This window comes from Falco peregrinus, chromosome 18, assembly GCF_023634155.1.
Source record: "Falco peregrinus isolate bFalPer1 chromosome 18, bFalPer1.pri, whole genome shotgun sequence".
Taxonomy (NCBI): Eukaryota; Metazoa; Chordata; class Aves; order Falconiformes; family Falconidae; genus Falco; species Falco peregrinus.
The window spans coordinates 4,888,120-4,902,291 of record NC_073738.1 but is presented as its reverse complement, the minus strand read 5'-3'; the positions used below and the strand labels follow the sequence as shown (position 1 = coordinate 4,902,291).

The window sequence follows — 14,172 nt, the reverse complement described above, 5'->3', positions numbered from 1 at the left end:
GCTGGCCGAAAGTCTTCCGAGTGCTCGGTGGGTTGAGGCTGGGGGCGACCAGGAGCTGCTCGGCACAGCCCCCCCCAGCCCCCCCAAGGCATGGCTGCTCAGACTCACCCCCCAGGGAGAAGCCAGGGGTCTCCCATGGTGGCCCCCTCTCCCTGCCCTCCCCTGGGCTCTTGCCCTGCTGTGGGGCTCCAGATCAATGCGTGACTCACGGCTCTCAGCGCTTCGCCCTGTCAAGAGTCCTGAAGTGAAGGGAGAGAGAGAAGAGACGAGAGATGCTGCAGCCCCTCTCCTCCCGCTGCCTCTCCCCACTGAGTCTTGTCCTGTCTGATTTTTTGCTCTGAGCTGCTGTGTGGCAGAGGAGAGGCTTCATGCTATCGCTCTCTCCTCTGCTCTGTGTGTATGTGTGCCTGGAGTTGAGCAGCAATTTTTTGAGAAGCCCTTGGAAATAACACCGGCAGCACGGGGTGGGTTTTTTGGGGTGGTGGTATTTCTTCAAGCCCTGCCCAAAATGGAAGGGTGGGGAGGAGGAGAGATGCCTAAATCCAGCAGCTCGCATCCCTGGAGCACAGAGAGCATCACCCGATCGGTCTGAAAGCCCTGCTGCTGTGCAAGACATCAGCTCCGGGAAGCTGCATCCTTGGGCTTTCCGCACTAGTTAACAGCCTGCGAGCTGCCTCGACTTGTTTTAAGCTCTCTCACTTCATCTCATCTTCCTTCGGCGTGTGTGTGTGTGTGTGTGCATGTGTGTGTGTGTAGGGGGAGGACTTTATTTCCATTGGCTCGGCTTTGCCTGCCCACCCACATCTCTTCCACATCACCTTGGTGTCTCCCTAAATAAAACCAGCCCTTCTTATCGCACCGAGGAAATCAAGAGCCAGAGTTTGAATGGATTTTATATAAATATTTACCCCGCCGAAGCTACTGCTGAGCTTGTGGGATAAACTTGAAGCAGCTGGCCTGAGACTCTCCTTCTATCTCCCGCCCCTAAGAGGGTTTAATTACTTTCGAGAGGGGAGGGGAGAGATCCAGAGCCCAGTTCCAGCTACAGACTGACCCAAAAAGCAGTGCCAGGATTTAACTAACTGTCCCTGATGGATCTGAAGGACAGCACCAGCGAGGGCAGCATGGGCAGCCTGCAGCCTTCCAGCATCCAGATTTTTGCCAACACCTCCACGCTCCACGGGATCCGTCACGTCTTCGTCTATGGGCCGGTGACCATCCGGCGCCTGCTCTGGACCTTGGCCTTTGTGGGCTCGCTGGGTCTCCTCCTGGTGGAGAGTTCGGACCGGGTGGCTTTCTACTTCTCCTACCAGCACGTGACCAAAGTGGACGAGGTCGTGGCTAACAGCCTGGTCTTCCCCGCTGTCACCATCTGTAACCTCAACGAGTTTCGCTTCTCCCGGCTCACCACCAACGACCTGTACCACGCTGGGGAGCTCCTGGCTCTGCTTGATGTCAACCTGCAGATCCCAAACCCTCACCTGGCTGACCCAGCCGTCTTAGCCATCCTCCAAGAAAAGGCCAACTTTAAGCAGTATAAACCAAAAGTTTTCAACATGCAGGAGTTCCTGGCCCGGGTTGGCCACGACCTGAAGGATATGATGCTGTACTGCAAATTCAAAGGCCAAGAGTGCAACCATGAGGACTTCAAAACTGTGAGTATGAGCAGACACTCTGCTTTTCCCTTCTCTGGGTGTGTGGACGGTGGTGGTGTTGTAGGACCAGGACAACACCGGAGGTCACTGGCCCACCCGTGTGGGCACGGTGCAATGAGTGAATGGTGTCTGCTGGGCTCTGGCACGGCTGAGGAGGAGGAGGAGGAGGAGGAGGCAGCCTGTTGAGTTGAAGTTTGTTTGCTGGAGTCCTGCTGGGGGGTTATGTGGGGCCAGCCCTGCAAGGGGCTCGCAGCAGGTCCAGCCTCCATCCTGCATAAGGCCCACAGCTGCTTGGTGTCAGAGCAGGGCATCAGACGGGCCCTGCTGAGCATCAGAGGGGGCTTGGGGGTCTCTTGTTATGGCTAGTGAATGTTAGCCGGCTGAAGAAAGTAGAGGGGGCTGGAAAGAGGCCAGCAAGAAAGGCAGGCGCTCAGGGATGGTCTGAGTGATGTCCATTAGCCAGTTGTATTTCCCCGGGTGTTTGTAGCCTCGCTAAAATCGTGTGTATTGGGTCTGAGACCCAATGCATCGTGGAAGGGGAAAAATTTCTGCTTGTTCCTGGTGGTCACGGTTCATAAATCCTAGTTTGCTGCACGGTGTGGGCACCAGCTGGGTCCCTTCCTGGTGGTGTGTTAGACAGAAGGGGGGAGGGAAGGAGAAGAAGAGGAAAAGAAATGAGGCTCAGCACTGCTCCCAGGCTGGCGGGGAGGTGGAGCGAGCTGCTTAGCCTGAGGATCCTGGAGGAAGCAGACGCTGCTCAGTTTACAGCTTCTGGCTGACACCCTCATGGCAGTGCAGGCTGGCCTGGATAGTTTGGCTGGCAAAAAGCATCAGCTTAAAATAAAAATAAAAAGTAGGTTGCCTGGCAGCAGTGATGCCCCCTGTGTGCTGCTGGGGCGGTGAGGGGGCTGGGCTGGGCGAGCGGCTGTAGAGGGGTCTGCACCCCGCAGGCTGGTGGCTTGGGTCACATCCTGGCAGAGATGTGGGGGTGCTGGCTGGGGACTGGGCTGAGTTGCCCTTTGCTCGCAGGCCACGCTGGCCAGTCCCTTTGCACCAACTGTGCTGGCCGGGGGGGTCGGGAATCCTGGAGTCAGCAACGCTGCAGCTTTCAGGCGGTTGTTTCTCTGGGAGCGACGCTGCTTGTTCTGCTCGCTGCTCTACGTCCTGCACGGACAGGCAGGTGCCATGGCAGGTTTTGTGGTGGTCTGGTTTGTCAACAGAGGATCTTTGTCTGTTTTTAGGAGATGGGAATATTTTCTTGCTCTGTTGCTTTTGGATCTCCCAGCAAATCAGCCCAACCGACTCATGCTACAAAGTCATTGCCATCACCCAGACTGTGCTCTCCTTAAATGTCTGAGCAGGAATATATACTTTTATGTCTCAGTTATTGCCTGTGCATAATCCCGATGCCTTGCCCATTTCAAACTGGATATCCAGGCAAACTGCTCCTTTGCTTCTGCTCCCTGGGCAGGTCTGGGCAGAGGCTGGGTCATAAGAGTCGTAGGAAGGTAGCAAGAAAGTCACTAGGAGAAGAGCTGGCTAAAGAAAAGCCGTGTGTGACTAAGTCTGGAGAATGGGATAGAAAAAGAGCAATGCATGCAAAAGTCCAGGGGACAGGAGAGTTGGGGGGAGGACATATCCCAACAGGGTGGACAGGCATCCCCCTAACCCTAGTGAGGGTGCGAGGAGAGGGAAGTTTTCTGCCGGGGGGCTTCCTGATCGTTCACTAAACACCAGCCAAAAGCAAAAGCCCCCCAGCCAGCAAGGAAACAGCATGTTCAAAACATCTGCAGGACTTAAAAAAGCAGGTCCTGTTCTCAGATAAGACAGGAGCTCTTGGCAGCCTCCCTGGAACATAATGGGGTGTCATGTCCCTGGCCATTTAGTTTTTTGAGGCAGCTGCTTTTAAAACAATGATTTTGATTTTTATTTTTTCCATGAGGGATACAGTAGTTTCCAGAAAGACTAAACATTCCCGGTCTGCTGAATAAATCCTTGCTCTGCTAAAGCAGGTTAGGGCCAGCTAGAAACAGGGTATTACAGACTGACAGTGCTTGTCCTTGTCAAAGTACTGTAGGGATCCAGCAACCGGGCGTGAAATACTTCAGCCCACGCTGCCAAGCAGCCCCTAGCTGATGCTGCAGACCCCTTCCCGGCACTGCCCGTGGTGCCTCTAACACAGCCAAGTGTTCCAGGCTCACCGACCTCCAGGTGGTCCCCTAGGTTACGGCAATCCAGGGAGCATCCGTCAAAAGGGACGCAACACCCCTGTTTTCCTTCCAGATTTTAGCTCTCAGAGATAAAAGGCAGCAAAAAGGGCTTGAAAGATGAGTAGGTCGTTCCACAGGGAGCATGCTGTAAAGGTCTTTGAACTGCCTCCGGGCTGAATCAGAACCTCATGTCCTGGATGAATTTTGCATTTAATCACCAACGACCTGTTGCAACTGCATATAGGCTGACAGCCCATCCATCCTGCTGCATTACCCCTTGGAGAAGGAGGAGAAGCAGCATCTCTGAAGCCTGGTTTCTATCCTGTCAGGAAGCAGAGGGTGTAAATCCCAGAGCAGTGTTGTAATACGTCATCGTGGTGAACAACTCCGGCTCTGTTTCTGTACTCCCCAAATTCATGCACCTGGGAGCAGAAGAGGCAGGAGTTTTGCAGTGGGAGGCTGCATCAAAGCGGTTAGCTCTGTGCCAAGGCACTGCTGGAGAAGTTAGGGCAGTGTTGCCGGCTTGGGCAGTGGTCCCTCTGGATGCAGAGGGGGGTGTTGTGTGCGGCGTGTCCCCTGAACAATGTACAGGTTGCTTTTGCCACCTGGGAAAGCAGAAGCCGCAATGGCAGCGTCCTGGCATTTCAAAAATGTGACTTTACCCTCCTTCCTCCTCTGCTTCCCCGCTTCAGTTCTCTGTCACTCCTTTATTAACAGGATTTGAGCTGTGCTTTCCTTACACTCCCTGTCCCTTCTCCCCAGGATAATGTCTAATGCTTCTCAGACGTTTCCTCATATTATGGTCTGCTCTGAGGAGCAAGTCCCCTAAGCTTTCCTGCAGAGATACATCCGAAGGGAACAGCAAGGTCCTCGCAGAGCATGTGCAGATTCCTGAGCTGGCATGGCGATGTGCTGAGCAGCAGATAAGATAATGCAGACCTCTGCTGTAGGCAAAGCAATGAAGAATAGAAAATTGGCAGAACACGAACAGGCTTTAGCAAACCCATTCCCTTCCCTTCAAGTGTTTGGAGGAGGGAAACCTGATAACAGCAGCAGCCGAGGAAATCCCCTCCTTTTTTTCTGCATTGCTCCTCCCAGGAGGTCTCGGTTGAAAATGACCTCGCAGATGGCATTTTTTGGGAGAAGCTGTGCTCACGCTGCTTGACAAGACATTAAGGTCATCCCATCCTACTGCTGCTGAGCGCGGTAAAGCTGTGGCTTGTCAGCCCTAGACACGTGGCTGGGATTTTCGGGGGATGTCTGTGGGTGTGCTGGAGCAAAGCCTCTTCCCTGGCCTGGTGGTGTGGTTTGTGCTCCTGTGCTGCTCCAGCATGGGATGAACTGGGCAATGGCAGGGGATTGATTTGTGCATGTGGCACAGCAAATGCATGGGGCAGCAGCGGAGAAAAGCCTATGAAAACCCTTTCAGCCCATGGGGTAAATGTAGAATGACTGATGGGATGAACTGGGAGCGGATACAGAGAATATGAGCAGCCAGGGGAACGGGCTACATCAGTCCCACCTGGCTGAGACAATTAGCCCCAGCAGGTGAGCCCTGCCAGAGGTGCTCAGCTGATGGCAGTGGGTGTGCATCCTGGTGTACGAGCCTATTTTTCAGTTGGGTCATTTGCTAAATGGAATGTGTAGCGTGTGCTTCCTCGCACATCCAATTCATTTCAGAGGTAACACAATAACTTAGATTGAGCCTGCTATGCCTTAGTTGCCAGATGTCTATTTATTTTCAGTGGCCATGACAATCAAAGGATATAACTCATTTATTTTCAATACACATGCCTACTGACAGTGTCCGCATAATGGAGAGTATCTCATGTGAATATTCCTATTTTGAGACACAAGTTTCTGTCAATCTATCTGTCTTTTTCCATGCATTTTTTTTTCTCCCATTCTCTCGTGTGCCCGTGAGGCCAGCATTTAGTAAATAGCTTTTGCTTTTTGGGCTAATTAGTCCATTCTCATCTCTTATGATGCAATTTCCACTTTCATCAAGGAAAAAAACCACCAGGGTGATAGCTGCTGGATTTGGAAAAACATTACTTCTTTCTTTTTAGCATTTTTTTGTGGGAAATTGTGACTTTTTCCAAAGTTTGCTCCAGGATCTGAGGTGCCATAATGAGATCTGCAGTTCTGTGATACCTTTTACACAAATAGATGGTTCTTCCACTAGGAGACCACATCCTTGCGCAGCCTTCCCAGTCTGCACGATAACATCGGGAGTTTGCCCGGGCTGTTGCGTTCCAGCGCGTGGGCTTTGGCATGGGAGGCAGCGCAGGGGCAGCGTGTTGCTGGTGGTGGTTTCTTAGCTGGGTGTCTGAAATGAAGTGCGTTGTTCCTGGGTCACGTGTCTTGGCTGACACCCAAACCATGCCCTTGAGAAATGCAGACCTTTTTCCTACCCAGCGTTTGGCTACACAAAGTTTCTCTCTCCCTTAAGCATTTAGCTGTAAAATGAGCGTGGTGGTGCTTCCCCGTGGTGCTGGTGGGGTTTGTATTTCCTTTATTTATTACAAAATGGTAGGATAATGCTTTAAAATTCACCAGAAAGTTTCATGGGATGATGCCATTTGGGATGAACATCTGTTCATGAAAAAAAACTTCCTGGGTCTTGAATGGTTACTGGAGTTAAAATCTAATGAAGAGAAGGCCGCAGAACTTCGGTGGGGTCTTTTCATGGCAAACCCAGTTTTAAGCCCTTTAATCTGAAAATATTCACCCTGGATGAAACAGCTCCCATAGGATAGAGCCTTCAGAAGTGTGGCTGCAGCTCATTTACTTGGGACATTGGTGCTCTACATCTGAGGCATCAGTCTGACTCAAGACCTGAGCAGCACACTGATGAACTCTTCTTTAATTTTCTTCTAAAAGATCTGTGGTTTTGTTCTGGTTTGAGCCATTTCTTCAGCAGTCACACTCCCATCCCTCACTAGGGGTTTGAGATGGCAAATAATCTAAAGATCTGCGATATCTCAGAAACGTTCACAGCCAAAGTATTAGGGACAGCGAGAGATCAGAGGGTTTTGAATGCAAAGGGAGATGAGGCACAAGGAGGGCGGTGGAGGATGAAAGGCAAAGCATTTCGTGTGTGAGAGCCAGCTGTGGGCTCAGCCTCCCCTTGCCCGTGGCCTCGGCTTATGCCATGCACCTGGCCACTTCGTTGGAAGGAGCGCAAGAACCACTCTTGTCTTCTAAGTGATTCCCATTCATCACAGTCATTCATCAGGAGGCCAAGGCAGAGCTCCTCTGTCCCCCCCATCCGCACCACATCTGCCAAGGGATCTGCACTCCAAAGAGCATCTGGAGCTGCAGCAAAGTGCAGACGCTGCCTTTGAGATGAGGAAGAAATGCTGAGCAAGAGGATGTCATTAGAGCTGCAAGGACAGAGCTGATGTTTGGGGGCTGCAAGACTTTATCAGAATTTTCCTGGGAATTACATGAGGCTTTCCTTTGCCTTGGAAGTACCTCCAAGTCCAGCTTCTTGCACCTCAACTCTCCTACCTGTAAAATGGGGGGGAATAGCCTTTCTCCCAGAGAGGCACTGAGAAGTGCTAGAAAGCTGTTGGGGGGGCAAGGTTGTAAAAAAAACAGAGAACAAGGATGATAAATGTCTTCCAGCCACCATGACCTGGTGCCTCCTCAGCCCATGGCTGTCCACAGCCAACAGGTTTCATCTCACAGGGTCTCTTTGACAACTGGTCTTGGAAGGGGGTCTCCTGGGTATAGCTTTCTGTCTGCGGTGGGTGAAGGGTGAAAGTGTTCAAAAGTACTTGTGCTTTTCCTATATGAGCCAGAATTAAATCTAGTCATGCTCAAAACTGTAAGTGAATGCCAGGAAAGACAAGGAATGTATAAAAAAACCAGCACAGTTTCCATCTGGACAGGTAAATTGGGACAACACATCTTGTCCTGAGCTTCTTCCATACACCTCATGCAAGTGTCCCTTGGAGACTTCTTGACAAATGATAAATAACATTCTCCCAGATGTTCCCTCTTGCAGAATCCTGGTGCTTTTCTGACCAAGTGCAGTGATGCCCTGTGAAAAAGCATGATGTGACTGCTGTAAGCCACTCTGTGCATTTGATCTAAACACTCCTTGCAAGGTCCCGACCACTATGGTTCAATGTCCATGATCCCCACGGAAGAAATGGGCAAAAGTCAAAACCAGTCGTCATAAAAAGAAGTAGGAATTCTCACTTGATTAAAGGAGAAAACAGGTCTGGCTTCAGTGATGGCCTGGGTGGCCTCCTGAGGTCCCTTCCAACCTGAATTATTTTATGTTTCTATAATAAAAAGCAGTTGCATACCTGCTGGGTCTTATCCCCTTTTGCTGTTTTGGGGGGAGACTCATTTTTTTCATAGAATTCCAGAATGGTTTGGGTTAGAAGGGACCTTAAAGACCATCTTGTTCCATCCCCCTGCCATGGGCAGGGGCACCTTCCACTGGACTAGGTCACTCCAAGCCCCGTCCAACCTGGCCTGGGACACTTCCAGGGATGGGGCAGCCACAGCTCCTCTGGGCAGCCTGTGCCAGTGCCTCAGCACCCCCGCAGCGAGGAATTTCTTCCTAATAGCTAATCTGCACCTCCCCTGTTTCAGTGGAAAGCCATTCCCCTTTGTCCTATCACTACATGCCCTTGTACAAAGTCCCTCTCCAGCTTTCTTGTTGGCCCCTTTAGGTGCTGGAAGGTGCTATAAAGTCTCCCCAGAGCCTTCTCTTCTGCAGGCTGAACAACCCCAGCTCTTTCAGTGTGTCTTCACAGGAGAGGTGTTTCAGCCCTCTGACCATCTTTGTTGATCTTGCTCCAACAGTTTTATGTCCTTCTCATGTTGGGGGCCTCAGAGCAGAGGCAGTGCTGCAGGTGGGGTCCCACCAGAGTGGAGTAAAAGGCAACATTCCCCTCCCTTGTCCTGCTGGCCACGCTGCTGGTGATGCAGCCCAGGGCATGGTTGGCTTTCACACATGGTCAGCTCATGCTGAGCTTCTCATCAACCAACACCTCCAAGTCCTTTTTCTCAGGATGGGTCTCACTCCATTCTCCACCCAGCCTGGTTTTGTGCTTGGGATTGCCCTGACCCGTGTGCAGGACCTTGCACTTTTCCTTGTTGAACTTCATGAGGTTCTCATGGGCCCACATCTCAAGCCTGTCAAGGTCCCTCTGGGTGGCAACGCTTCCCTCCAGCATGTCGACCGCACCACACAGCTTGGTGTCATCGGCAAACTTGCTGAGGCTGCGCTCAATCCCACTGTCCATGTCACTGACAAAGGTTAAACAGCACCGGTCCAGATACTGAGCCCTGATGAGCACTGCTCATCACTGGTCTCCACTCGTGTGTAATTCCCTGTTCACCTTCAATGCAAGCATGCAAGATCAGAGCCAGCTTTGGAAGATGGTTGCCTTCCCCGCTGTGAGCCTTGCATACAAGTTCGAGTTTGCATTACTGACCTACAGAAAAAAATTGGCCTAAAATGCACAGTTGTTGACAGCTCCGCACCGAGCATCTGAGGCAGTCGTGGTTCTGGTTCCATAATGAGCCCATCACAGTTTCTCTGAGCAAGCCCCTGTCCTTTTCCATCTCTGGAAACCACACACATTCACTTTAGAAGGAGGCAGCAGAGATTCCCTCAAAAAAACCTCAAGTCCATCATTCAGCTCCTCTCGACTGAGAAATTGTGCCCTGCAGGTCCCGAGGAGTGCAGCTGGCTGCACAGCAGCAGGGGTGGCGAGGTCAGCTGAGGCATCTTCATCGCCTCCAGCAGGACCTGGCGTCTGCGAGGCCCTCCAGCACCTTCAGGAAAGCATTTGTTAATGGGATTTGTACCTGGAGTGCTGGTTGGACTCAGCTTGGCTGGCGCAGCAGGATTATGCCCGAATTGGCTGTCAGGGGACATATGGTTGGTGTGCGGGTGATAAAGGACGATATATCGCTCAGCTGCCATGGTAAGGTGGACCCAAGCAGGGTGCCAGCTGCACGTGTTGCTGCCGCAGCTATACTGACCATATTAAGTACTCAAAAATATATAGAAAGAATTTTGCCTGCTGGGCTGACATGAGCCTTCATGCAGTTTTCCATAGGAAGAAGTCTTCGGGAAACCAGATCCATGAAACACTTTCTTGCCTAGAGACGAGCACAGCTGTGAGCTGGAGAATGCAGAGGGAGGAGAACACGAGCTGTGGCTATACGTGCAGGCTGCGAAAGTCAGTGGCTATTTTGCCACCTGCATCTTTTGGGAAGTTGAGAAAAAAAAAGCCTTAATTGTCCTTGCTTTACTGAGGGAAAAGCATAACCTGAATGGTCTTCTAAAAGCTCGTTGGGGTTTCCAGACCTGTGAATAGCTGTGAGGAAACCTCTCAGGGATCACAAGCTCGACAAGCTAAGATGGAAAATAAGGTGGACATGTCTGACTTCGTCTGCCACGGATTAATCTATGAGACCAGCACCAGGCAAACAAAATTGCCCCTTGGAGTTAAAAGAGCCTGTGAGTCATTTAAGCAGAGTGACAGCAGTATGCCCAGGGCCCATCAAGAAACAATTTCCATCCAGCCATGAATATTTACAACTGAAGCACATTCCATGATTTGAAGAAAAGCTGAATTGTTTTGATCATTTATTGCTGTTGAAGAAAGGATTTAGCCTGTGTGAAAAGTCAGGGAGCGTGAAGAGGTGAACGGTAATGGAAAACGTGCATGGATTTGCTCGGGGTGAGCTGGATGAAAGGAGTTTTAATCCGCACTTGGTTTGATTTCCAGAGAGGAGCCTGTGGCAGGGGAACCTGGACCATCAGGCCTGTCCCACCTGCAGTAGAGGTTGCTCAGTTGGTGGCTTCTGTCAGATGAGCCCCTTCTGCATTGTGATTTCCTCAGGGACTGGAATCTGAAAGAATATCAGGAGGGAAAATGACCGAGCCAAACCTTATCTGCTCCTCGGGTGCTTCTTCAGATCAGTTTGACATTGCGTGAGAAGGTCATTCCAGGCTCTGCCCCGGTAGTGAGAGCTTCACACGGAGCCTTCAGGCTTCCCTCTCAGTTGGTCCAAAGCTTGCTCAGATCTCACTTCCAGTGTGAGTTTGTTGGGAAACGGGGTTTGTCCTGAGGGAAACCGGCAGTTCTGAGTTTGTCCTCCTCCCGTATCTGAAAAAAAACCCAACAACAAAACCAATCCAAACAGGTTAAGGGCCAAAACTTTTAGTGGGATGAAGTTTCACCTGCTTTATAAATCTGAATCTTCACAATGCTGTTTCAACGATGTTGAAGACTGATATATAAATGAATGTAACATAAAGGTGGGCATGAAATTAAAAGAATTAAAAATGTGTTTGCCTTCTTTTTGTCATTGTTGGAGGAAGAAAGTCAGACCAGCCCATTCAGACATTTTCTTGTTTCATGTTTCACTCATGTTCTTCCCAAGCTTTCTGAAATCCCATGCTGGTGCAGAGGAGGACAGTCACACAAGGACTTCACTTCATGGGGCTGAATCCCATAACAGTGAGTCAAACTGTTTGTTCACCTGAATGTTTGAGGGAAATTAACCTTAGGCCAAGAGAAGAGAATAAATAAACTCAAGCAAATGCTCTCCAGTGACTTAACTGCATGTACTATGAGCGGAATAATTTAAGGGCTCACATCTCTGCCCCCGTGACAGGTGACTGACTTCCCCCAGTTCAAATAGAAAATGATAAGCTGGAGCCCTGGTGCAGCAGCCAGGAGAGTGTCATTGTCATGTGGGATCACTCAATGGCAAGCAAGAAAACATCACTGCAGTATGCCATAGGCAGGAGAATAAAGGACTAAATTAATTGCAGAGGACAGTTAATGACCAGTGGGAGGAATTAATGTAAGCTTAACCCTTAATTAGCTCAACTTTCAGCAGCACACTCCACTGCTCCCTGGCACTAAAATGGATGGTAGAGGGAGAGAGGTGTCCACGAGAGCCTCTGTATTCCTGCCACCACCAGCTGCGGTGCTTTGGGCGAGCAGCACGTGTGATCCATCTCTGCACACCACGCACGAAGCGGCAGCAGCGCTGTCACCTCGATAGAGCAATGGAAAAACCTGTGAGTGCTCGACAAGGATATCAGAGAGGCTTCGGTCTGACCTCACATGGGTGATAGGAGATGGGAGGGACCCTGTGCCATCTGGAAAGTGATGGTTTAGTGGAGGGGGGCCTTGGAATAGAACAGAATTTTTGCCACCACCATGTTTCTTTTTCGCTGAAGAACGTTGCTGTGAATTCTGTCAGGAACTGCAGTTTTGGTTCATCATACCGCTGTTTTAATCTGGGCACACTGGTTGGATTACATCTCCCAGAACATAGCATGTCTCCTCTTTTGCTAGGGAGGTGATGGCTGGTTACAGCAGTCACAGTCCTGTTGTATGATTGGGTTGGGTTTTTTTGATGCATTTAATGTTTGGGGATTCTTTCTTTTTTTTAATGAAAAGAAACAAAGTATTTTCCCAGAAGGTTTTGTGAAAACTGCTGCAGCGGTAGCTTCTCAAACAATATTCCCATCTAAACCAATCTTTATGTAAAAAGTTGGAACAGTTTTCATCAGTAGCATGACGAGACAGGGGGTCGATATCATGCCCTCATTAAGGGAAGGAGTTTCTGTGCCAGATGTTAAGCTTCATACTTGTTGATTCAACTGTGTTTTTCATACTCCACCCTGGCAATGAATCCCACAGCCACCATCCCTTCCACAGATCTCCAGGAACACTCTAAGTGGCCATTAACTAATGCTAAATTATGATGGAGCATCTCCTGAAATACATGTGACATCCGCATGAATAACAAATGAATTTGTTTCTGTCAAGGCAAAGACAAGGCATTGCAGTTGAATTATTATGAGTGCCGTTTGCTGCTCTACACCGACCGCGACGAGCTCCTTATAGGGCGTGTGTAATTGCAGAGATGCAAATGACGGCGGAGGAATGCCCTGAGTGAGAAGATGCAATGGTATATATGGCTGTCAAGGATAAGCTGTGGGAGAAAGCAAGTCCCAGGATGAAAAAACAATCCTATTTCCATTGAACCTCAGCGGAGTTTGCCTCCTAAAGACATTAATGAGAATGAGATCACACTGTTAGCCCCCACAATTGCATCTATCCTGGAAAAATCCTTCTCATTATCACTTAGTACAAAAAGAAAGACCTTTAGAAGTCTGTCCTATGATGATGCCTCTGTACATCTGCACCTCTGCAGGGAAAAAGAGATCAAGGGGGAAAGGATTTTTCTAAGGTGTGCATGCATGGCACTAGAAACACGTGCAAGGGTCTTCTATAGTGCTTATATGACTCTAAAGTTTCTAAAAACTGTTTCTCTGCTGGGTACATCAGTGTTCAGAAGCTTGTGCTACATCTCTGCTTCTGCTGGCACATGGTAGTGGGTTGAGCCTTAGCTCCCAGCTCCTCCTTCTCAGTCCGCGTGGTGCATCTTGGGGTGCGGTGCAGGGTGCGAAGTGGCAGGTTAAATGAGGTGGGGAAACAGAAACAGGGGCGAGCAGCTGAGGAAGTGGGAAGATGAGACAGAAATTGTAGAAAACTGTGTTTATGGTATGAGGAAGCAGAGCCCTGAGGCTGGCTCGAAGAAAAACAATTCAGATCAGAAGCAAGCATGGGTTTTTGAAACACAGATTGATGAGCCTGGAATTGGTCTGAACATTTCCATTGCAAACTTCCCATCAGAAAATGCTTTCTGAATGAAAAAAAAGTTGCTTTCTTATAGTTACACTGACTGGGATGAGATTTCCCATGAGAAAAATGAAAGCTTTTTGTCTTAAAGCATTTCTATTTTCCATGAAGTTGATTAAAAAAAATAATAATCTCACAGCAAAACATAATCTTGAAACCCTAGAATGTCTCATTAAATGGATATTCTGATTTTCAGCTAGTTCTGAATTCAGTAATGGAAAAAGTCACCCAGAGCTGGGGAACTTTCCACAACATGCAGCCTCCACACCTTGCACCTGTAGGTTAGGTGCACCCCAGGCTCTATTTTACACGGGGTTTGAAGGAAAACCTGGGATCACCTGATGTTAGGCAGGGCGAACCCCAAGTTACATACTCATATCTGCCTTTCCCTGAGTAGGGGGAATTCATACGCTGTTTTCAAACGAGTTCCAGGTTTCAGAGCAAGATGCTTTCTGATCGGCCATCCTCTGAGCTTTCTGGAGGTGGCTCAGGTTTAGCCTTATTTCCTGATAATAAAAGGTTTCAGCAATTTTATCTCCCTCTGAAAGAGCAGAAGTCTCAAAAAAACTTTGGTTTCTACAAGTTTCATCAAAACTGGCAGCTGGG

General features: G+C 49.6%; 1 protein-coding gene across 2 annotated transcripts in view; it reads left to right on the top strand.

The window, feature by feature from the left end:
- The first annotated feature begins 918 nt into the window (after positions 1–918).
- ASIC2 (acid sensing ion channel subunit 2) overlaps positions 919–14,172 on the top strand; it is a 511,354-nt gene continuing 498,100 nt past the window's right edge. For both annotated transcript variants that reach the window (XR_008744616.1, XM_055789723.1), the window contains exon 1: positions 919–1,655. Coding sequence is in view for 1 of the 2 variants with exons in the window: in XM_055789723.1 (XP_055645698.1) it covers positions 1,092–1,655 (564 nt within the window). In the remaining variant the exon portion in view is untranslated. The remainder of the gene's footprint in view (positions 1,656–14,172) is intronic.